Consider the following 26668-nt stretch of genomic DNA (forward strand, 5'->3'; position numbering starts at 1 on the left):
ACATCATCTAAGGGGAGGAAATTATTTTGTTAAAAAGGGCGAAATATCATTTTGATTTGAATGTACATTCATTTTATGAAAATTATATCTAATTTTTATACTTTCTTATGCTGAATGATTATTCTTTTTTTTTCTCTAATACTTATTCTATATGCCTTAATACAATTATTTTTTATATACTTTTGATACTTAGAGTGTTTAGTATGATTTGATGCTTATATCTTTATTTCATGATATTTTTTTGCTCTTATACATTAATTATGATTTTTACTTTTGTTCTGAAGAATGATTTATGACTTATGGAAAGTCATTTATCATTCATACATGCTTTTATTAAATACATATTACATGCTGTGATATATCATATGCATAAACAATTAGAATGATAGAAGTCCTCTTATTAAAATTGATTATCTATCATGTAGTTTTATATAAATTACTAGATAAATACTCTAATATATTAAATGTTTAAAACTAAATAAACGACTAGCATGATAAAGTTGCTCTAATTAATCCTTCTCTGATGCCAACTATTTTGAGTTTACATAAGTATTTGTTAAACATAAAAAAGAGGGAGATTGTTAAGACAATATCTTCTAAGAACCCTTTATTTTGAAGTTTAAAAATACATATAATGAAATAGTGTCTATAAAAATGATCGTCTAGGATAACACACTAAACACTATAGTACATTAATGATTCTAAACGTGTAATGTTTTAAATCCAAATATATGAATAATATTTTTTGTCTATTGTTGTTTCTCTTTATTTGTGCAGGTCATAAAGACAAATGCTTTACAAAAGCTTTACACTGAATAAGAACAACGTTAGCATATACAAAGAAATTCTAGGTATGTTTCTTGAATGACTTTTGTGTGTCCAATTCCTACAACGAGCATAGTTGTCTTTTCAAAAGCAAAGTAACATTTGATCTCGACAAAGGGCTACAAAACCTACTTCAAAGTCAATGTTTTTGAGTAACACATGAAGTTGCTTATGTAAAGAAGACCACATGAGAGATTCTATATGTACTTATTTTTAAAAACACTCAATTGTTTTTGGATAATCAAAAGTGATTTAAAACACTTAGTTTTTTAACTTAATGGGAGTTAAATGTTACAGTGAGTTGGACTACTTTATACTAGGAGTGATTATGTTTGTTATAAAACCCAAAGTGGTGGAATTCATTGTATCTTTTTAAAAGTAGTGAAACCTTTTAAGAGTGCTTAAAGAAGAACTAAACGTAACTCAATTGAGTGAACCAGTATAAAAACAAGTATTTCATCTCTACTATCTTCTCTTGTGTTTGTAAAGGCTTTTTAAAATTTTTAAGTGTTTATGCAGACCGTCTAACCTCTGCAAACAATGTCTAACATTAATTGTGAAAATTTTTTCAAACTCTATTCATATCTTCATTTTCTAGAGTTTGCCTGTTATTTCAACGCATGTCTTGGATATTGGGTGAGTAAAAGTACTTTGAAATAAAAGAATCTGAGATATAAGAAGAAAAGTAACCTAAGTTTCTAAATACAATTTTTGAGGACAAAATTTGTGTTAGGGAGAATCTAAGAAATTAAAAAATTTGATAAATTTATATTAGGAAAAAGTTTAGGTGCAGAGGGTTTAGATATTAAAATAATATTATTATAAGTTAGATTTAGGTGGCGTTTTTTAAGTAATTATAAAGTGGGCTGTTGAATTTGGAAAGAAGATATTTCATTGGTAGTGGAATTGAAATGACGTAAAGGGAGTAAGTGATTAAAATTTGAATTAAAACCAACTAGGCATAAGCTAATTATATTATATTCACCTATAATATGATTAATATAGTAAATAAAGGTTAGTGGTTGGGATTTGGTGTAGTTTTCATAACCGAATCCTTGATATTGTAGATATTAACAAACATTATTGTTTATATTTATGTTGTTTTTAGATTAGAAAGTTATTATTACATCTTAAAAAACGTGAGATATATGGTGAGGGCGTTTTATTTAGAAGGAAACGTGTTAAAGGACAAAAATGTGTCCGTGGTAGTGCACTTTCAAGAAATAACTAGAAGTTTAAGAGATTTTTGGAGAAGTGGAGAAGAGAGTTCAAGTGAAATTTATAGAACTGAATTGAAATTTGAATATCAGGGTAAGGCAGCTAATTTGTTTAATTTTACTATGATTGATTGTTTTCGAAGTTTGATTGAAATTTAGTATTATTAAAAATATAGATGCAGTTGTACTGTGTTTTGTATCAAGAGTGTAATGAAATGGGAATCTGATGATTACCAAACTATAAAAAATATGAATATGCATCGTTTTATTTAAGGGCATATGTAGTGTGTTTTCGAAATTTCAAAATAACGTGATCCTTTGAGAATTAGGCTTTAGCATTATAGTATTTAATTTGATTACAGAATACTTTGTTGATAAAATTTGTTCATAATTATTAAATTTATTACTGACACAAAAATCCATCGATAAAAGAAATGACAAATTTCTTGTTCAAGTCTCAAGTTTATTGTCATATATTTTTTCCCAATCACATACTTCCACCTTCTATTTGGGGTTTCCCGTTTTAGCTCTCGTGTCTCGTTATTCTCATCGACATTGGTGAGTTGTTGTGGCATCATCATCAATTGTGATAGGATCGTGGTCTCATGAAGGTTTGCATTGTTCGTGATGGTTCCTCTGGTCTTGTGAGCTCCATTATTGTATGTTGTCGGAGTTTGCGTTTGTTAGCAGATTATGAATATTATGCAGTGAAGTAATGTGTAAGAGAGAGTAGAGAAAATGAGGTAATTTCTCATTAATAGAAGAGGTACATACAAGAGTATATAAAGCTGAAAAACAAACTCTCTAACTGTATGACAGTTATTAGTTGGAAGAATATTGGATTAACATAGTACAACCCTTAATCCAAATTCTCCATGTATTTCACACCTAGTAAATCTCTCAATTTTTCAAATCTGTTTTGTCTCAATGTGTTTACTTCTTCCATAGAAAACTGGGTTTTTGGACAAACTAATAGCAGAGTTGTTGTCTACTAGAAGTTGTATTGGTTTTCTACACTCTAGTCTTAAGTCATCAAAGAGTGTTTCCATCCACACACACTGACAAGCTGTTTCTACAGATGCAATGTATTCTGATTCACAGGTTGAGAGTGCCACCACATTTTGCTTCTTAGAGCACCATGAGATTGGTGCTCCCATGTACTTGAAAAGATAGTCGAACGTACTCTTTCTATCAACCTTATCACCACACCAATCAGAGTCACACCAAACCTCCAGAACACCTTCAACACTGTTTGTCTTTTTAGGAAATAAGAGACCAAAATATGTTGTTCCTTTCAAATATCTCAAAACATGTTTGGCTGTTGACATGTCTGATAGCCTTGGTTCATTCATAAATCTGCTCACTAGTCCAACTCCATAGCTAATATCGGGTCTACTGTTGTAAATATATCTGAGTGACTCTACAATCTGTTTGTACGGAGTTGCATCCACCTTCTTCACATCTCCTTGATCTGTTAACTTCAGGTTTGATATGACTGGAATTGAAACACTGTTGCAGTTCTCCATGTTGAATCTCTTCAAGACTTCATTGGCATATCTTCTTCGATGAAGAAATATTCCATCTGCTGTCTGTGAGAATTCCAGCCCCAGAAAATAACTAAGATCACCAAGATCAGTCATCTCAAATTCTTCTTTCAATCTCCTTTTGAAATCTTCGATCTCACCTTCTGAGTTTCCAGTCATGATCAAGTCATCTACATACAAGCAGACTATTAATATGCTTTGATATGTAACAGACTTTACATAGATTCCAAACTCCACTGAACATTTGTGAAATCCAAGTCTGATAAGCAGTGAATTGATGTGTTTATTCCATGCACGGGGTGTTTGTCTAAGCACATATAAGGCTTTATTTAATCTGAAAACCTTCTGCTCCTCTCCATCATTCACAAAACCTGGAGGTTGTCTCACATAAACTTCTTATTCTAGTGGCCCATTCAAGAAGGCTGACTTAACATCCATTTGGCATACTTTCCAATTCTTAAACCTGGTACTGCTACCACCAATCTCACAGTTTCAAGTCTTGCAACAGGTGCAAACACATTTGTAAAATCAACTTCAAGTTTTTGTAAAAAACCTTTTGCACCTAATCTGGCTTTAAACTTTGTCACTTCTCCATTTAGTTTATACTTGGTTTTAAACACCCACTTAACATTAATGGGGTGTTTATTTTGCGGCAATTCTACCAGCTCCCATGTTCTATTGTTTTCACTAGCCTTTAACTCCTTAATCATTGCTTCTTTCCATTCTTTTATATCAATGGCCTGCTTTCAAGTCAAAGTATGTACATCAGTAAAAAAAGATAAATGAACGAGATCACTAGAGTTGGTTATATCACTGTTTGCAAAAACTTCATGATCTGAGAGACTGGTGGAAGGAAATCTTGTTCTTTGTGATCTTCTTTTATGAACTCCATCATCGGTAGCAACCTGTTCAACAATAGAACTTTTATCTTTTAACAAGCTAGGTATGGACTCTGGTTGTAAGTTTGCTTCAACTTTTTTCCAATTCAACGTTACAGCCTCATCCACTATTACATCTCTTCTAATGATGATTTGTTTCTTTTGGACTGAACAACCTGTAAGCTCCTGTTGGATGATAGCCAACTAAGATGAGAGTCTCACTCTTGTCATTTAACTTCTTCCTCCTCTCGTTTTGAACATGTTTATAGCAAACAAACCCAAAGATTCTCAAATGGTGAGGAGAAGGTTTGTTTCTTGACCAGGCCTCTTCAGGAGTGCGATCTGGTATTGCCTTTGTTGGACTTCTGTTCAACAAATAATGAGGCAACTTCTTTCCCTTTATCATGCATCTAGTCATGTCAAGCAACATCCTGTTTCTTCATGCATAATTCCTCTAGAATCACAAAACTCATCAACTTCTTTTGAGTTAAACTCACCCTTGACCATCAACGTTGAATATTTTTATCTTCAAACCAGATTGCCTTTCTACTAAAGAGCAAAACTTTACAAAATATGAAAACACTTCTCTTTTTTCTTTTAACAAGTAAATCCAAAGTTTTTGAGTCCATTCATCTACAAAAATTAAGAAATACTTGTTACCTCCAAGTGATAGCACATCAAAGGGACTGCACACATCTGAGTAGATAACATCAAGAGGTTGTTTTTCTCTCTTGGATGCTGATTTCTTGAACTCCTTTCTGGTTTGTTTCCCAACAACACATCCCTCGCACATTTTGTTAGGAATTGATATCAATGGTACTCCTTTCACCATTTCTTTGCTATTCAATTGACCTAAACTTTTAAAGTTCAGATGTCCAAAACGGTAATGCCATATACATCCTTCCTCTTCAATATTAACAGCAAATAAACACTAAACAACAGTAGCATTCAGATTTACCTTAAACGTTCTGTTTCTGGCAAGAGGGGCCTTAAGACTAGGCGTTGCTTGACAAACACTTCTATGTGTTTTTGCTACATTGACATGGTGTATCCTTTCTCCAGAAGTTGTCCCAAACTCAGCAAATTACTCTTCATCGTTGGAACATATAACACATTTTTCATGTAAGCGAATCTGCCATTCTTGCGGGTGATCAAGACCTTGCCAGCTCCTTAAGCCATGATTACGCTGTTATCTGCAAATCTCACACTGCTTTTTATTCTTGTGTCCAGGTTTATCAGCCATTCTGTTTTACCCGTCATATGGTTTGAACACCCCGTGTCCAAATACTAGCAAGAGTCATCATCTGCATGCTCCAATGCACTCATCAACAACACATGGTCTGGCTCTGAGTCACACGTGTCTTGAGCCAAATTTGCCTATTCATTCTTGCTCTTCTTCACCTCTTCATTGTGCCAATATTTAGACGAGTAATGCCTATACTTGTTGCACGTATAACACTGAATATTTCTCTTATCAAGGTTTTTTCTACCTTTGCCCTTGGATAGCTTTCATCCTCTTTTATTCATTTCTCTCTAATCACTGCTAACTTCTTTTGCAAATTTCTCAGAAGAATTTATATTTCTACCTCCAATTCATCTACCCCTTGAATGTCCTCTACCTCTTCCAACTCCACGACCTTTCATCTTTTGATCAATTCGGGTTTGCAAGGCTTGGTTTGTGCCTTTATCAACATTTCTTCTCTCAATCAGCCTCTACTCATGCGCTTCTAGTGAATTCTGCAACTCTTCATTCCTCATAGTTTCAAGATCCTTACACTCTTCTATGACGATGACTATATGATCATACTGAGGAGTTAGTGTTCTGAGGATCTTTTCAACAATCTTTCATAACTTTGTCACAAGCTCTCATTACATTCATCACAACCTGGATTCTTCCAATGTATTCAACAATGGTTTCTTGTTCTCCCATGCATAGATGCTCATACTATCCCTATAAAGATTGCAACCTAATCTTCTTACCTTCCGAGAATTGCCATAACCTTCTAGGATGTCCCAAACCTCCTTTGCTGTGACAGCCTTGGAAACCTTCTGGAAAGTTGCAGCAGATATACACTGATGTAACAACATTCTGGCTTTGTAATCCAGCCTCCTATTCTCCTTGTACAATTTCTTCATCTCCTCTATATCACTCTTCGAAGGTTCTTTGAAACCTTTCTTCACAATCTCATCTACTTCTTGAAAGCCAAGGATTGCATTCATCTTGACAGACCAATCATCATACTTTTTGCCATCAAACACTGGTAGATTATTGTGAATCATTGCAGCAGCCATCACAATCTTCGAGGCTTTTCTTCTTCTTGATGAGTTTTCTTGAACTTCACCAACCTTCATAGGTTTCGGAAACCTGAAGCTCCTTATTAGCAAATTATGAATATTATGCAGAGAAATAATGTATACAGAGAGAGGTAGAGAAAATGAGATAATTTCCATTAATAACATAGGTACATACAAGAGTATATAAAGCTGGAAAACAAACTCGCTAACTGTATGACAGATATTAGTTGGAAGAATATTGCATTAACACAACAAAACTGCAGTCGCCATCAGCTGAGACTGTCATTGACCACTCTTCATCGCTTTGCTTGAGCTTGAACCCGCTGTTAACTTGATAGAGTTGCTTCTCATTATTGTTGTCCATCGCATTTGTCATTGGAGCTCACACCCTAGACTCTCGTTACTGGTATGAATATTGATGGATGTGTTTTCTAAGTTTCTTATTTGTGGCCATGATTCTGGTTTCTACGAGGTAAATATAATACATTAATTCTAGTTTCACTATAAGTTGTGGATGTTGGACTGTGATTTAATTGAAGAAGATAAGTTGTAGAGACGATGAGAATACAAAAAAAAAATGGAAAGAAGAAAACCGAGATTTTAGTCAAAATAATTGTTATGGACAAAATTTTTAACATTTTTGACAAATTTCGATCATCGTTCATAATTTTAGCATTTTTTAAGTGTTAGTAGTATTGCATATTTTATAATAATATGAAATGACGACATAAGAAATACGTGGTCCAGATTCCTATAAATTCAAGTTTCTTCAAAAAATTATATTAAAAATAATATAATATTATATCTTGTATAGAATTTTGAAGAGTTTATAACACATACATACGTTTCTGGAAAACTTTGAACTGGTGCAGGGTATATAATGTAAACCATAATTAATAAGTGTTTTTCTTTATTTAACTGAAACATATATATATATATATATATATATATATATATATATATATATATATATTTATATATATATTTATATATATATATGTTTATATATATATATATATATATATATATATATATATATATATATATAAACATATATATATAAATATATATATGTTTATATATATATATATATATATATATATATATATATATATATATATAAACATATATATATATAAATATATATATATATATATATATATTATATATATATAAATATATATATATATATATTATATATATATAAATATATATATATATATATTATATATATATATATATATATATATATATATATATTATATATATAAATATATATATATATATATAAAGTTTGCTAACGTGCATACGCCTGTTTTTTAGTTGGTATATTTTAGTAATGTGTACTGGATTTTAGTAAACAAAAATACCCTTATATAATATAGATTCTAAGTTTTAAGGTTAAGGGTATTTTAATAATTTTTATTCTCAAAACTAAAAAAAAAAAAGAAACCCCAAACCCTTATTCACCTCCATCGTTACTCTCAACCCTTTCTTTTTCATCTCTCTCACTCCAACATTTTCTGTCATGGTAGACCCAACTGAAAAAAAATCAGAAACGTTGTCGGTTAAACAATCTTACAAAAATTAATTTTATAATGAGTTCTTATTTTATAGTTTTTGTCTTATATAATTTTATCCAATTTTCACAAGCATAAAGGAATTGGTAATTGACCTGGAAAAAATCAGAAATACTTGCTCTTAAACAATTTCTTACAAAAAATGATTTTATAATGAGTTTTTCTTTTATAATTTTTGTCTTATCTAATTTTCACAAGCATAATGACATCAAAGGAATTGGTAATATGCCTGAAAAAAAATCAGAAACATTCGTTCACTACAAAAATACATGGAATTACCGACGAAACTTTATCGACGGAATCATTTCTGTCGGTAAAGGATACATTACCAACGGATTTTATCGACGGATGTAAAAAAGTTATTACCGAAGAATTTTAACCTTCGGTAATTACCGAAGGTCAAAATTCGTCGGTAAAGCCTTCGGTGATTATCAACGAACAAAATTCGTCTGTAAATCCGTAGGTAAAGCCTTCGATAATTACCGACGCACCAAATCCATCGGTAAAGCCTTCGATAATTACCAACGAATAAAATCCGTCGATAAATCCATTGGTAAAAAGAGTGGCAAAATTCCCGCCCATTTTTCCTCTCTCACTGCGCGAAGAAGACTACACTTTCATCTCTCACAAATAGTCATTTCTTCTTTCAAGAGCATTTCTCACCTTCTCTGCAACCATTTTTCACTCTCGTGCAACCATCTTCCCATACTGCCACCGCTGCCGTTGGAGAGGCCACCGTTGCCGTTGGAGAGCGCCACCGTTGCCATTGGAGAGCGCCACCGCTGTCGTTGGAGCGTCACCACTGCCATAGGAGAACTCCACCATTATCGTGGGAGAACCACGCGGAACGCCACCGCTGCCGTTGGAGACTGCCACCGTTGCCGTTGGAGAGCTCCACCGTTGCCTTTGGAGAGCGCCACTACTTTCGTTGGAGAGAGTCACCACTGCCATGGGAGAGTGCTACCAGGAGAACGCCACTGCTGCCATGGATGCTCAAAAACTAATTGAGGATTTTTCCTAATTTTAGGGTTTCTAAAACAATTGGACAACCTAAGTTTAGTCTTTGATTTTGGTTTTGGAATGAATTGGATTGTTGTTTTGGTTTAGGAATGAAGAAAGTTTGATAAAAAAAAATTAAAATTCGATGAAACAGACGAAGGGGACAGAGGAAGAAGATGAACCAGATCGAGATATTTACCGACAGACTTACCGACGGTTTTTTCCTTCGGTAATTATCAACGGATTTTTTTAGCAATTACCGACGGATTTATCCTTCGGCTTTTTATGGCCGTCGGTAAAGGTTACCGACAATGTTATTACCGACAGAGTTAGGCCTGTCGGTAATCCGTCGAAAAAATGTCATTATCGATGGATTTTTTACGTTTCCGACGGATTTTGATCGTCAGTAATAAATGGTTTTTTTCTGTAGTGGTTGTTAAACAATTTCTTACAAAAAATGATTTTATAATGAGTTTTCATTTTATAATTTTTGTCGTATATAATTTATCTAATTTTCACAAGTATAATGACATTCGAAGGAATTAGTAATTGGCATGGAGGGTTTTTTTTAGAGATGATGATTCAACATATGCAAATGATGAAATTAGAGAGGTTAGTGAAGATGGTGAAATTGAAGATGGTGAAATTGAAGAGATCTTGAATGAACCTTTGCCTGAAGGTGAATATGTTAATGACTCAACTCTTTCCACAGACAAATTATTTAACGACAAGTGTTTATGATTTTTTCAATTAGGGCTACAGTAAGGATGTCAAAGAATATATTTATATATATATATATATATATATATATATATATATATATATATATATACACGCACGAAATTGTGACAACGGTATAAGATAATGGGTTGTGATACATATTTTCTATATATATTGTTTTAGTTAAACTAAAATCTGGAAAATTAAAAGTAAAACTAAATTTAAGAAAATTAAATCAATGTTTATAAAATTTCAAAGTTTATTATGTAACATCCCATTTTAATAGTATAAAATTACTAAAATAAAACCTTACATATATTATAATATAATCACGAAAACAAACCTACAAAAGACAAGAGATCTATCTTTGTAAAATCATCTAACAACTCATATGCTACACCACCTCTCGTCTCTCGCTTAAATTACTGAAAAGAAATCTCCCTAAACTGACATCATTTATTGCAAAAGAAAAAAAAAACACACACACACATAGATAATACAAAAGTAAGGATAAGCTAGTGGTAAAATAATTCATCATAAAAAAATAAAATTCCATCATATATTGTATTACACACGTAATAAAACATCCATTCTAATCATATCACAAACTTAGACTTGACTCATCCGAACATAATATGAATGTCGAACTTTGACGGTTCTTGCACTTGTAGTGGAGAAACAACTGGTCTACCCCAAGCTACCACACAAGGTTAGTCCGTTATCACTCGTCTTAGACCAAGGTAAAGCCTTCTAAACTAGGACCTCCTACTACTCTCACAAAATTCCTCACCCTTTTTTACTTAAGAATAAATGACCATTAAAGTGTTAGGATACACCCCAACACTAAGCTTCCTACATTCATACTTATAACAACAATACAGAGCACCACCATATAACCTCTCCACGAGCGTCATAGAACTACATCCATCAATAACATACACATGATATACCACCCATACTTATCATCTTCATGATACATCCTCCATAGTCATACATACATATACACATATATAAACATACATATACACACATATATACATATACATATATATGTATATGTATATATATATATATATAGATATATATATACATATATAGATATGTATATATATATATAGATATATATATATATACATATATATATATATATAGATATATATATATACACATATATAGATATATATATATATATATATATACATATATATATATATATATATATATATATATACACACATATACACATATACACACATATATACATATACACACATATATAGATATACACAAATATATATACATATATACACGTATATATATATATATATATATATATATTTCATAAAATCATTGGATTCAAACACATGAAACCACTAAACATTCATATAAATCATCATATAACAATGTTAGTGAATAAATGAATCACTAATTATCCATCACAGAACCTTAGGCATCCCATCAAAATCACAACAAATCTTTCAGAATATCGAAAGGTACCTTTGATGTATTTGAGCTTTGTTCTATTGATCAAATGAATTCCTTACACCCTATAATTGATGGAAAAACACATTTAGAATTAAAGAAAAATACTCTTTGATCATTAGACAAAGCTAGGTGCACTCAACAATTTTACTCTTCCCAAAAGTACCCAACTCAGAGTTACACCTTCTACACCAAAACTTTGAAGGCTAGAGGTCTAAAATAGTTTGAAAGAACATAACCACTTACCCTAAATTGACCATAACAACACAAACCAAGAAAATCAAGATTTCACTCTTCAAAACTCCTTGAATGAACAAAAAATCAAGCTAAAACACACTCAATGATTAACCACTGACTTCTATACCAGATTTATCAAGTCTCAAGATCTCAAGCAGTCTAAAATGACCTTAGAACAACACGAGAAATTCAGTTTTACTCATATAACCTGTAATTCAAATTTTCACCTATCAATACCTCATTTTTATGCATAGAAATGACTCATAAATTAGACCAACCACTTCTCCTCAATACTATAACGTATTTGACATCATTATACACATCAATAATAACCTTCAAAAACAGATTCAATTCCAATTTAAACAAGTAAAACATACCAACATCCTTTAATCAAGAATCTACATTCCAAAAACACTTCAAAAACTCATAACAACCATTTTAACAAAATTCAACAACATGCATCAATTTCATAAACAATTAAACATACTTTCATAATCCAACATTGAATTACCGAAAGATAATACTAGCTTTCCTTACCTGATAGAAATTTTAATTGGCTCTAGAAAATCCTACTCTCCTCCCTTAGCTCAAAGAGACCAAATAACACCTATAGACCACGAAAACATGAACACTATATACAATTAGAACCACTAATCAGTAGAGAACCTAAGGGAAAGCTCAAACCATACATGCAATAGAGAGAAACCTCACATGCATTGAAGAACATGAAACCATAGAAAGTGTAGAAAACTGAATTACTCTATTTAAGAAACTGATCAGGTGACTTGGAGATCTCACTGCAAGGATCACACAGACGGTCTTTAATCTTCAAACAAATGAACATGGTGTAGAAGCCTTAGAGAGAAGGCAGAGGACTCCAAAAAAGTAGTTTCTAGAGAGATGATATGTTTTAAAATAATGAAACTCGTTTATAATAATTCCTTTTATATTAAAACATTTTAATATTAAAATAATAGAGTGTCATTATTTTTAACTCACTACCACTTCTAAAATATCATTTTCTAGGTCTTCACATGTTCATTGTCATTATTAAGTGAGAGGTTGTTTTGTATGATATTTAGACTTGTTTTTAAAAATTGTGATTATAGATGAGACTTTTGGTGTGTTAATTATATAAGTACTTGAGATAAATAGGTTAAAAAGAGGTTTTATGAAGATATTAATTTTGCAAAGTTCAATAAGTTTGTGAATGCGTTCTACCATAGTTGGGGAGGCTACTCAGGAGGGTGATTTGTTCTATTAGTTGGAGAGGCTACTCGGAAGAGTTATTTGTTCCATTTGTTTAACAATGTTTTTAATGATTTTCATATTACTTATGAGTGATGTATAATTTGCAGCATATGCTTGATGAAATCGTCTATATGAGTGTCGAATAAAATTGTTTACATGAGATATTGGAAAATCATTAGAGCACTTATGAATATAAAACACATATACGACCTAGTAAGCACAACATTAAGTGTTTTTGTTCATATAACTTGTTATACTAATATCTTTAGTTTCTCAAACTATAATTAGTTTATATAACTTGGTATATCAGTTGTGATGCATTATATTTTACATGAAATCCAAAATTTTATTTTTTATTTTTTTAATCTCTTACCTTTTGTAATATGTTGGAAAAATTGTAGTAAAGACAGAGTATTGGAAGAATGAAAAGAAAACTTCCATGTTTCTATTGCCATGATAAAACCCTCACCTCTCTAAATCTTGGCACCGCTACAAATATTAATAACAGAAACACAAAATTGAAGTTGAGGTTATTAAGACTAGCTAGCATCACTAGTAAAAAATGACGTTTTAAACTCGGACATTATGCCTCGGTTTTTATGAAACCGAAGTCTATCAAAACGCGGTGGCATTCTGGTAATTTTAAAAGCATTATATGCCTCGGTTATTAGATAACCGGTGTCTAAAAAAGATACTGATTCGGTTTCCAGAGTGAACCGAGGCCTAATCCTCACATACCAAAGATACGGCCTCGGTTGGAAAATAGAACCGAGGCATATTGGCTTCGACTGCGGGCCTTCAATCCAGATTTATGAAAACTTTTCCCCAAAATTCTCCTCCTCTTCCCCTCTTCTCTTCTCCTGCTGCGACCACCTCTTCTTCTCTTCCTCTTCTCCTACAACGTCGACGACGGTGGACGCAGCGAGGACGCGGCGGCGGCGAGGACGAGGCTGCGGCGAGGACGTGGCTGCGGCGAGGGGAGGGGCAGGGGATCTTGCGGCGCCATGCTCTTCTCAGCAACCGGTAGCGGAAGACAGAGGATACCGGGCGGAGAGCTGCGGCGGAGCGCCCCGGAAGGGAGATCCGGTGCGGAGGCGGAGGCTCAGGGCGGTTAGGGATGAGTTCGACAGGTTGATCTTTGTTTTCTTCTTCTTCTTCTTCTTTTCTTTGCTGTTGTTGCTGATGGAAGATTGTTTTGTCTTCGTTAAGGGGTGGAGGAGGTGAGGAGACGAAGAGGTCTTTGAGCTTGTGGCGGACGCGGGCCTCGGGGAGGGGCGGGGGATCTTGCGGCGGGGGATGGAATCGGCGTCGGGCAAGGAACATGCGGAGGGTCTTGCGGCGGCGCAGGTGGATTACAGGGGTGATTGTTGGACTACGAGTGGGATCTGAGAGAGGAGAGGGAAATAGATTGATTAGAACTGAGAAAGGAAAAGGAAGGGAAGAAGGCTTTGGACATTGATTTGGGTATGCCCTTTGCATTGTGACACGCATTTTGCTTCTCTGGTTTTGGACATTGATGACATTGTGTTGCTGATTGAGTATGGACTGATTGATTCCTGTTATAGTTTTCTTCTTTGTTTTAAATTTTTGAGCTGAAATTGGAAGAAATTTTAGGAGAATTCTTAGATTTGTTTGGCATGAGAGAATGACTGAGAAATGAATGAACTGAGAAATGAATGAACTGAGAAATGAATGAACCGTGAATGAGAGTCAGTACGAAAAATAAAAAAAAAAACACTCTACTGCCTCGGTTATCTAAGAACCGAGGCATATTCTTGTCTCATTTTATCCCGGTCTATAACCGAGGCATAAAGTTTAATCTTTTTACCTCGCCGGTATATGCCTCGGTTGTAGAACCGGTGCCTAAAAGCAAAAGTAACCGGTGCAGTATCCTCTTAATGTACTAGTGCATAGTGTCTCTCTCTGTAAGATCTGCACTCACCCTTATTTTTCATATATGTTGTTGAACTTTAGCCGCATTCTTTTTCTGCAAGTTCCTCTTCCACATTTCGTGAATCAAAGGAAGACCACATTTGGATTTTACTCCACAGGTTTAGTCGTGGGTTGAGGAGAACATTGTTTCAAATTGTGTGACTGCGAGCCTCATTTGCCTATCTATAGGTGCTCCATGCTTCTCCGAAAAGCTTATATTCACGCTTTCTTCTTCTCTCGATTGAGCTCTCTTATGTTTTTTCTTATTCTTCTATTATATGGGTTTATTGTTGGGTACAAACAAAGTCCCACATCGGATAAAATAAGAGATGGACATGGGTTTATACCCACATAAGGTACCTCCATTGGTAAGAGGCCTTTTGGAGTGGTACAAAAAGCAAACCCTATGAGGGCTTGGCCCAAAGCGGACAATATCTTACCAGTGTGGAGATCTATGTGTGTATGTTGTCCCTCCCTACAAATTGTATCAGAGCCCATGGTTCAGGTCTGGTGACCGGGCTCAAACAAGTACGTCCCTCCATGATCAGGTGAAGTCCTAGCAGGTGGCCAGTGGCAGATAGCCAGATGAATCATGACAGGTGGAGAGCAAGAGATGCTCAGTTGTGACCATGGATCATGAAAGGGGGTAAATAGATGCTCATTGTTTACCATGGTACTCGAGGATAAGAAAAGACTTTCGCTGTAGGGGAGGTGAAGATAAAAGAACCATAGTCCTTTGTTTGAGGGGAGGATGTTGGGTACAAACAAAGTCTCACATCGGATAAAATAAGAGATGGACATGGGTTTATATACACATAAGATACCTCAATTGGTAAGAGGCCTTTTGGAGTGGTACCAAAAGCAAACCCGTGAGGGCTTGACCCAAAGCGGACAATATCTTACTAGTGTGCAGATCTATGTGTGTATGTTGTTCATCCCTACATTTATTACTCTAAAGAATTTTCTTTCTAGATTATAAACTCTTTGATAATAATCGAAAAGTTCAGGTTAGATTTTGAAAAACTTATGTCATTACACCACGAATAAATATTTAAGAAACATAATGTATACGTCTAAAAAAAAATCCATTTTTGCTCATAGTCTTTTACAACACAAACAACAACAAATTTCCAATTAGGCCTGGCTTTTAACCCAAAATTCATGAAACCAACAAGCACTACAAAAATATATAGTTTTTCCAGGGATTATTTTTAGCGTTACCAGCGGTTTTAACCCTTGGAAAATTCATTTCCCGCGGTTTCAAAAAGCTCTGGGAAAAGCAGCGCCGTTAAACATTACCGGTGGTTTTGTACAAAACCACCACAATTTCTAGGGGTTTTTAAAAACCCCCGGAAATAGCCGGAGGTTTTTAAAAACTGCCAGAAATAGTATTGGACAAAATCGAAGCAAAGCTTTTGTCCAGAGGTCCTGGGATGGTTGTTCCTGGTAGTTGATGCATAGGAAGCTAGTGCCACATGCTCTAAAGGTTGTAGGTGTTGATCATTGGACAGTTGCTACAAGACCTTATATTAGCTATGCCATTTAAAAAGTCTATCAATTCATGTCAAACCCTTTGGATGATTGGACAACTGTTAAAAATAATCTTAAAATATCTTACGGGCATTATTTCTTATAGACTTCATATGCAACTAGCGTCAAGAACTCAACCTTTTTCTGTCACAGCCATGAGTGATGTGGACTGGGCGTTTGAGATCAATTACTGAAGGTCTACTTTTGGATCTGCAAGTGGCGTGTCATTGCCAGATCAAACACTGAAGTTGAATATTGCAATTTAGCTCAATCTTCAGAAATTTTCAAGATTCAAGACCTTTTGAAAGAACTATCTATTTCTTTCTCCACTCCTGTCATGGTATGCAACAATCAAAGTATTGTTGCTATAGCACACTATCCTGTTTATCACTTCAAAACAAAGCATATGGAGATTGTGTTCTTGACCAAGTGTTATCCAAACAAAACAACTTGAAGTTTATAATTTTCCTAGCTTGGATCAGATGTTCTTACCAAGCCTCTTCCTTTTGACCCTTTTAAACTTCTTAGGCACAAACTAAATGTCTAGGTTTGTCCATAAAAATACCTCATCTTGAGTTTGATGGGGTAAAAGACAAACATATAAAACATTCACTTATTCAACTAGATGTTAGTTTTTCTATTTTCTGTTATGTTTTTGTAACCCTTTAGAGCCTATATATGATCAGCATGTGTACTCTTTCTGTTTTAAATGAAATAACATTCAATTCTCAAAGTTTTTCAAAGCTTTTTCTTCGTATAAAAAATCTGATAACCTACAACCATATTGTAAGGTGAGAACTACTAAACCTTAGACAGTAAGGACTATATATGAAAAGTACCCAAACCTTATATAAAATAAGGATTATATGTCAGAATTTCTGTTTTTCTGCCTTTTTAATTGATCATACCATCTATTAATATTACAAAGATATTTACAATCATCAATTGCAATATCGGCCCAATTATTTTAATTCCTATAATTAAGTTTCAGAATATATGACAAAAATCAATAGAATTCGAACATAATTTTTTACCTCTACACAAAGCTTATTATAGATACCATTTTCGGTCAACATGGCAACAAACACGAAAGCCCCATATAATCCAAATCAAATGAAACTCATTCATCAGAAACAACCATATTAATATTTAGAAACAGCCAGAATAAAACCAGAACTATATATAAGAAGGAAAGTGATTCAAAAGATGAAATATAGATGGAGAGTAGCTTAGGAACTAATGAGGATGATCCCTCCCTTGTTTGGCAGCTTTAGGAAAACACTTAAAGATACTAGCGTATCAATACATACACAACTAAAAGGATGGCAAGTGATATTTGCATCCTCAAAACTTCATACATTACATATCAATCCAGACATAACTAATTGTTCATACATGTCTAATTTTCTTCATCTTCATTACATTCATCGTTTGGTACGCTTCCTTGATTAGATACCTATAATATAGCATAATAGTTAGTCGATTATATATTTAAAAAAAATCATACAAATAAATTTAGCAATTATTACCGATGGTTGAAATGAGGCAAACTTTGAAGGTAATTAACCCTGATAATTTTGCAACATAAATGCTATCATTTCCTTCATTTCATTGACTTGTGATGTCAATGAAGATACCTATAACAGATGAAATTATTTAAAAAGTAAGAAAAATGATGCCTAACAATAGTTAATCATATAATAAACAAACCAAGTAATTGATAAAATATTCATTAACCTGAGTTTGTAATTCATCATTAGAAGGGGGCAACTAAAGATGATCCACTATGAGAACGAGATTTGACTCCAAAGACTTTAGATGTTAAAGGAAAATGGTGAATAAAACACTAAGTACCAACTATAATAGCTTTGCTCAAGAATAAATATTTACTAGACTTTGAATTAAATCACTACTTCTAAGATACAGTTTAATACTATTAACAAAATATTTTTGAATGTCATAAAAATAAATTTATACATATATATATATATATATATATATATATATATTATTTTTATGTAAATATGTAAATTAAGAAATAATCTGAACACTATAAAAACTCATAGCTTGGAAGTTATTCACTTGGACAAATGATGGATGTGATAGCACAACAACTTTCACAAGTTTGGTTTTCACAAGGCCATAACACACCTTATGTTTACATTCTTCAAGACCAGGTCAATTAAGAAATAAAGAGTACCCAAAATATCATGTTAAGAAGATTAATGTCATCATCTATTGACATCAATATGAAAATTTGATTGCAATTCTTATTTTAAAGAGAGTATGAACAACGCTTTCTTAGAATAATCACTCAAACTTGTATTTTTATTATAAGTTGAATTTTTTTAATTAGTTGATACTTGACATTAAACATATTTACACTAACAGAGCATATGTATGAAATTTTAAGTAAATGAAATGAAAAGCAATTTGATTTCAATGTTTTCATGCTTGGATAAACTGTAGTTAGATTTCTTTCAAACTCAATTTAAAGGATGATTGAACTACAAGTTGTAAGTTAATAGCCAATCTTTCTGTCAATTTTGATTGTCGATTTCCTTAGATTGGTCATAATTTAAGAAGGCTAGAATAGGTAAGATGTGATTCGAGAATGATTACAACTTCTGGTAGACATGATGATCCTAGGTTGAGAAATCCAGCTAAACATGATCAAAGAAAAACTGAAGGAAACTAAGTGAAGATGGTTGGAAAGGCTTTTATAGAGGGTCTGGCCCAAGATTCTTTAGCATGTTAGCGTGGGGCACTTCAATGATATTGACTTATGAGTATCTGAGTAAGAACCTCTTCGTCTTTGGTTATTACATTTTATTTATGCATATGTGTACTTATTTTTTTATGTGTATTATCTGTTTGTGTTTTCCGGTTTAGTGCAAGCAAATATTGGAATAATTTTTCAACTTAAGCTTTGGTATAATGAATGATTTAATTAATGACATCTAATGTCATCATCCTAGTACTTATATTTAGATCCCCTCCCACCGTCTTACTTCCAATATTGCACAGTAGAAAGATAAAATTTAGTTAGAGTAGAATATTCTTTATTTTTCAAATTGTGGAAGAACAATATATTTGAGAAAGTAGATTTGGAGGGAGCATAAGAAATCTCCACTGAATTGAAGAAAATAGAAAAGAAAACAGTGCGCTAGAGTAGCTAAAAAATGCATCATATTACAAATTGTCCAATATTTTCTCATATAAGCAATAGTAATTCCTTCCTTTTGAATAACATGAACAAATAACAAAAGAGAGGACATTAACACAATCGTATCAAAGAACATTGCCAGGAAGAGAGAGAGAGACATATTTAGAGTCACATACATTCCCTTTCTATCAAAATGCCCATATATCATAGAACAACCAAACTTTAGGCAATAATTTTGCAATTATGGCCTAACTTGTACTAAAGGAGAATTATAGATGGATGAAAAATTAATACCTTGTTGACACTAGGAACCAGTTCTTGCAAAGCCCTAATTCTTTTAACTATTCTCTCTCTACGCAACTATCATTGAATGACAACATGAAAAATAAAAATTAGCAAATCATGAAAATAACTTAAGTTATTTTGTCATTATTCTGAATAATAATCTCTACAACAAGTAAAAGGTTTCTATTCTTCAAAATATCTAGTGGCCTACCCTTTCACCTATGTTGTGTGGATTTGTAGCCTGTCCTCTTGTAGCGCGAACTCTAGGTCGCACTGCTGGTGGATGTGGCGCAGTCAAAACAGTAGTTGGCATAATCGAATACAAGAGTAACAACAACAACAAAATACAAGAGTTAGACACAATTGAATCAATGAACGCGTTCAACAGAGTAAGGTACTGTTGGGTACAAACAAAGTCCCACATCGGATAAAGTAGAGATGAACATGAGTTTATATACACATAAGATACCTCCATTGGTTAGAGGCCTTTTGAAGTGGTACCAAAAGCAAATCTGTGAGGGCGTAGCCCAAAGCGGACAATATCTTACCAGTGTGGAGATCTATGTGTGTATGTTGTCCCTCCCTACAAATGGTATCAGAGCCCATGGTTTAGGTCTGGTGACCGGGCTCAGACGAGTATGTCCCTCCATGTTCAGGTGAAGCTCTAGCAGGTGACTAGTGGCAGATAGCCAGATGGATCATGAGAGGTGGAGAGCAAGAAATGCCTAGTGTTGTTGACCATGGTGTAGTCAAGGATAAGAGAAGAGGTGGAGAGCAAGAGATGCTCGGTGTTGTTGACCATGGTGTACTCAAGGATAAGAGAAGAATTACGTTGTAGGGGAGGTAGAGGAACCATAGTCCTTTGTTTGAGGGGAGGATGTTGGGTTCAAACAAAGTCCCACATCGGATAAAATAAGAGCTGAACATGAGTTTATATACAGATAAGATACCTCCATTGGTTAGAGGCCTTTTGGAGTGGTACCAAAAGCAAATCCATGAGGACGTAGCCCAAAGCGAACTATCACTAGTGCAGTAAGAGGAAATGGCACCGATTACTTTTGCTTATAGGCACCGGTTCTACAAACGAGGCATATACAAGCGAGGTAAAAAAAAGGTAGGTTTTATGCCTCGGTTATAAACTGAGCCAAAAAGGATAGGATGACTCGGTTTTTAGGTAACTGAGGCAGTAACATGTTTTTTATTAATTTTTTCAAACTTCAGGATACTGATTCACTATGGAATGATCTTGCTTATGTTCCCAAAGCTGGTAAGCAACCATCCTCATCTCCTTGACATTGCTTGTTGACCACTGCTACCTTCAAGCTTTCCTTCCTAATCACCACTTTCCTCACTTCTTGCTCCTCCTTTAGCTTAGGCATCATCTGTTCACGGTCAGCCAACCAATAAACCTGTTTTAGGAATGGAGGTCAAAACTCAAGGCTTCATTTTAGGGGTTCATAGCATAGTAAGAACAACAACATATCAGAAATTACTACATACACCACAAAGCAATACACAACACACAGAGAAGCTTCATCGCACCTTCATCTCACAGTATACAACATCATCAACAAAAGAGATCTCAAAATCAAACAAAGTCAAACATAATAGATCACACACACAGAGAGAAGCTTCAAGAAGATCCTAGAAGTTTGTCAGGAACTAACATGAAAGCGCGAACAAAGTACTTTCATTTTCCTTCGCCGCAGGCAACGATTCGGAGGCTATCGGGGGACAACTGAAGGTGGTCGATGCGCCTGGAGAGGACTCTGAACTCCTTCAAAACGAAGTCGTTTCGCGTGCCCCAAATCCTGATGGTACCGGAGGCGACGGCGGAGGCGACCCACTCGCCGTTGGGGAGAAACGCGCGATTGTGGCCGAATAGGCATGTTCCCTGTAAACAGAGACGTGAAGGGGATTCTCGAGGCTCACGATGACCACAAATATGACATTGGTGTAGACGATGGAGTTGGACTTTGCGTTGCCGGAGACGAGGCTCACGATGTCGCAACCGACCAAGCTCTGTTTCAATTGATGCAATATAAGGTTCATAGCGGCGCGAGGCTCGTGCATTTGATTCGATTGTTGCAGGTACCATTGCAAGGAGACGAACTCGTGAGGTTGAACAACAACTCAATTTAGGGTTCCATGGCAATTGGGATTTTCTGATTTCTGGGTTTGTAGGTGATGAAGTGTTTTGTGAGAAGCAAAACTCAAAAACCTAATAACAACACAAAATGAAAACAGAGCAATTTTACCATTTTCACGGTCTTCATTGAAAATCCCACTAAGATAATCGAACATGAAATGTGAAATCATGAAATCGTGGGATTCCACATTTCAAATTGCTATTTGGCTACACTAAATTCAAGTACCATGGTTTTCATTTTTTTTCTTCTCGGTATTTCATCTTCATATCACACTCAGTGGGGGTACTATTATTTCAAAGTAGTACATAGATCACGAGCTTCATTACAAATTCTACTAAAAAAAGTAGTGAAATAATTCATTTGAGCTTCGTTTCCGTATTATCATTGAGAAAAGCATATATCATTCGGATATTTTCGTAGGCATCTTCAAGAAGCCCTTTAGGGATTCAGAAGCAGAGTGAAAACACCAGCCATAATCGGTATAACGATCAGAGTAACGAACACAGAAGTTTCCACTTCTTTTCTTCATGCATTCATCATCAGAGCGACAAAAGTTGGGATGTTCTTCAATCATGTTCGCAACAGATGCAAGTCCACCTATGCACACACCTCTGTCATGTGGAAATGGATACGGAATCGGGGGACGCTGGCGACACATGCATCCATAGCCGCAATCTGCAGACTGCGAACACGAAGTACGTGCACAAGCTCCCGCTTCAGTATTCTTCACTGCAAACACCACTAAAATTGAAACTCCAGAAGAAGGTTAGAGAAAATGTTACTACACTTTCTAAAAGGTCTTAGTTGGAGATTTTCAATATGTATTAGTTTAATTTACACTATATTAATGTTTCCTTTATATTAAATGTTAATGGTTAGTTTCACGTTCAAGATGTATACACTTTAGTATAAGAAGTGTGTGTTAAATGTCCTACATTGACTAAAAGTAATACGAGTTTATAATTTATAAGTGAGTATAAATCTTATTTTACGAAATTGAATTAAATTTAAAGTATGTTTCTACCAAGATTAAAATAGACTTAAAAAATATTTTATAAAAATACTAAAACATGTAAAGAGAAACGAGAAACGGTACTTACATGAAGTGGCAAGTAAGAAGACACCAAGATAAACGAGCTTAGCATAGGCCATTGTTTAGTTTGATTAAGTGTTTTGTTTTATCTCCATATAATATGTACCAATTTATAGGCGTTGTACTGTACTGAATTCGTAAACGTCGATCACGTGAATGGCTTCACTTATTGCGTAACCATAATTTGTTGAAATTAAGTGTCAATTTCCGTACTTAATAATTGTTACTATATTACAAAAACTAATTAATTAAATATGACTATATTATTTATTATTTCACTTATATACAATAATTGTGCGCAAGAAGAAAACAAAAACCTAATGTATGTGAACTAATTTATATCTATGTTTATTTATGGTGCTTCCTTTTTCTGAAATGGAAGGATAAATCCATGGTATTATAATAGCATTATACAACTATATTCCTTAACATGAAAACATAAAATTTGATTTAACACCTAAAAAATTGAGAATTGCTAATTAAAAATTACAAAATCAATCCAAACCAAATCGTCTAAATTAATTTAACTTAGCTCAAATTTTTTATTTATGTCCAAACCAAGAATTAGGTATAAGTTTTATGTTTGGTTTGAGAAGCCAAAAACCTTTATTATCTTAACTATATTAAATAATTTTTTTCTAATGTTGAACTAGTCATAGTTAGTAGTAAAATCTAAAAAAATAACTATTAGAAAATATCAGAATTATAAATTAAACAAATTATTTTTTTTCCAGGGATTAAAAGCATATAGAATCATACTTACGGAGCTAAAAATGGTTTCAAACTATAAAAATAAGATAAAATTTAAATCATGAATATGCTTTGATTTCTGTCATCGTTTATTTAGATTTTGTAACAGGAATATATCCTTAATGCATAAGTTCAATCAGTTCGAAAATCGCTCCTAAAAAAGGATGAGTTTACTAATATTTTAATAATTTTATTTTATTAAATCAATAGGAGATAATCCCTTTATGCGCTGGATAAATTGCAAATAATTGTTAATATGATTTTTAAACTAATTGTACTGTAAAAACTTAATAAAGTGCTAAGATTTTAATACTGCGTCGGTTTGTGTGGACCATTACCACGTGATGAGTTATTAAGTTGCATGTACTATTTACAGCAATTGGAATACACATATACCTAAACGCCGATAAATTAGCACACTTAAGTTATAAAGTTGTTTCGTGAGGATAATTTTGAGTAGTTATATTATAGGTGAGCTTCGTTAGGCTCTCCAGTAGAGTAGGGAAGTGCATCTTTTTACTTCGTTGGGGACTTTCGACAAAAGTACCGAGGAGTGATAAATGTGTATTTTGCTCATGTTCTCAAGAAGAGTTATTATTTAGTTTCTTGATATTGAGATCATTAGTGGTTTTTGTGTGTGTATTTGTATGATATGTAGTTTAACTTTTATGTTTTCTATTGAAAAATATATTTAAATTTATAACGTAGTGAAAATTATTGTGATTAGTCTATGTTTGTAAGAAAGGACAACACACACATAGATCTCTATAATGGAAAGATATTGTTCGTTTTGAGTCAAAGTTATACAGATTTATTTTTGATACCATTCCAAAAGGTCTCTTACTAATAAAAGTATCTTATGTATATATAAACACATGTTCATCTCTTATTTTATTAAATATGAGACTTTGTTTGTATTCTAACAAGTTGTGGTTCCTTTTCAATAATTGTAAAACAAATTATTTTGTATTGATATTTCAAATAAGAGAAGAATAAAGTTTTATTTTAATTATGTAATTTGTGTTAATTATAAATTTTAGTATGCGAAAATTATACGATCTTGTTAAAAAAGAGTATAATTGCTTTTGAATCTAAATTCTTAAGAGGCACAATAAGAATAAATCATATAAGAATGGAAAATAAGACATGGATAAGGATGTCACAATCTAGTAGATTGATGAGTCAATGAAGGTTCACCACAAAGATGATAAGAACTAGGGAGACACCACAATCTAGCAAATTGATGATTCAATGAAGATTTGCGACAAAGAAGTCCATCTTTGATAATAATCAAAGTTTTATGACAAGAACTAAGAGAATCCTCTCTTATTGAATTAAAAATTCATATATTGACCAACCAAGGTGTCTATAAATGTATTTGGTGTCCAGATATATAGGTACAAATGTTTAAGCTATCTAAGAAACCTTAAAATAAAGTCCAAAGACATCGAGCCTAAAAATAACTTGAAAATTCAAAAACAAAAACAAATTGTTTTTTATGCTCCAAAGAAATCAATTTTTTCAACAAGTGTATTGGATAGTTTGTAATACAACAAGTGTCGTATTCATAGGGATTTGACAACAAGTGTCGTATTCAGGAATCTATAATAAGATAAAGCCTTAGATCTATTCCTAGGATCTAAAACTAAGAGGAGAATTAGTTGAACCACTTGGAACCAGTTCTCGCTTAATCCCAAGTCGGTGAAATAAGATGACTAATCAATTCATCCAATAATGAATATAAACTAATCCGCAAAGACATAATAAAAATATGAAGTCACAGGAAAACACTAGAATGGGATTGAATAATGTTTTCAAAATTCGTTTCGCAAGATAGTGTCTGATGTCAAACAATAAACGTAATTATCTACATGCTGGAGTTCATAAGAATTGTTCAAAAGAATTTTATAAGAGGTATCATGTGTAAATCATGAAATATAGTGATTGAAAAGAAATGTGTTTTTAAATAAATGTGTGGTTCTAATTTAAATAGAAAAGGTACTGGCACATGTGTTTTCGTGTTTAACAGTGTCTAGAGAGTTTGAGGAAATAAGTAGTTCAGATGAATTATTCAAACACTATCTTTTTAGAGAGGAAAACCATTGAGAAACTCAATTAGTAAAATAAAGAAATAGTCTAGTCTCTCTCAAGAACTCTTGAGAGGTTCCTTTTATCTTTTCTAAAGATTACATATAGTTTTAATCCACTCTTGGTTGTGTAGTATATTATTCACCACTCTTGGTATCCCTAAACTCTCGTCTAGTTGAGTTTAACCCACTCTTGGTTGTGCAATATTATTCACCATTTCTAGTATCCTTAGACTCTCGTCTAGTTGAGTTTAATCGACTCCTAGTTTCCAAGTATTCTAGCCACTTCTGACACCTGAGTATTCTAGCCACTCTTGGCATATGAGTGTTTTAGCCACTTATGACACTTAAGTATTCTAGCCACTCTTGGCACCTTAGTATTTTAGCCATTCCTGGCATCCCTAGATAATTTGGTATCTTCCCGATACGCTACCTAGTTGAGTATCATCCACTCCTTATTGTAAGTGTTTTAGTTCTCTACAGAACATATAATAAACCCACTATGGGATATTACAAGGTACACATGTTTAACTGTAAATGAGAGGATATGTTCACAATTACAATTTGACACTTGTAAAGTTACATAATCAAATTAACTCTCCTAGAGAGGATAAGTAAAATGAGGTGCAGTGTTGTAACTTGGAGGT

The 26668-nt window shown here is 33.5% G+C and overlaps 2 protein-coding genes across 3 annotated transcripts; both read right to left on the bottom strand.

The window, feature by feature from the left end:
- Positions 1-21631: 21631 nt before the first annotated feature.
- LOC108339222 (uncharacterized) lies at positions 21632-22039 on the bottom strand. Its single transcript, XM_017576361.1, has one exon. The coding sequence runs from the start codon at positions 22037-22039 to the stop codon at positions 21632-21634; it is 408 nt and encodes a 135-aa protein (XP_017431850.1).
- A 163-nt stretch (positions 22040-22202) lies between these two features.
- LOC108340078 (albumin-1) lies at positions 22203-23257 on the bottom strand. 2 transcript variants are annotated; one of them, XM_017577305.2, is made up of 2 exons: positions 23192-23257; positions 22203-22832 (listed from the first exon to the last, which is right to left on the bottom strand). In XM_017577305.2, the coding sequence occupies exons 1-2, from the start codon at positions 23241-23243 to the stop codon at positions 22492-22494; spliced, it is 393 nt and encodes a 130-aa protein (XP_017432794.1). In that variant the 5' UTR covers positions 23244-23257; the 3' UTR covers positions 22203-22491. The 2 variants fall into 2 exon arrangements, with proteins under 2 accessions (XP_017432794.1, XP_017432796.1); XM_017577307.2 differs by having other exon boundaries at positions 22203-22820; positions 23192-23244.
- Between the last annotated feature and the right edge of the window lie 3411 nt (positions 23258-26668).

The sequence above is a fragment of the Vigna angularis genome, chromosome 5 (assembly GCF_016808095.1).
Source record: "Vigna angularis cultivar LongXiaoDou No.4 chromosome 5, ASM1680809v1, whole genome shotgun sequence".
NCBI classification, from domain to species: domain Eukaryota; kingdom Viridiplantae; phylum Streptophyta; class Magnoliopsida; order Fabales; family Fabaceae; genus Vigna; species Vigna angularis.

What these genes read in the sequence shown, in the direction of transcription:
- LOC108339222 (XM_017576361.1), bottom strand. Translation starts at nt 22,039, where the DNA reads ATGGTACCTGCAACAATCGAATCAAATGCACGAGCCTCGCGCCGCTAT.
- LOC108340078 (XM_017577305.2), bottom strand. Translation starts at nt 23,243, where the DNA reads ATGGCCTATGCTAAGCTCGTTTATCTTGGTGTCTTCTTACTTGCCACT. An exon ending in CTTCTTACTTGCCACTTCAT is followed by an intron (nt 22,833 to 23,191) that starts GTAAGTACCGTT and finishes TTTCAATTTTAG; the next exon opens with TGGTGTTTGCAGTGAAGAAT.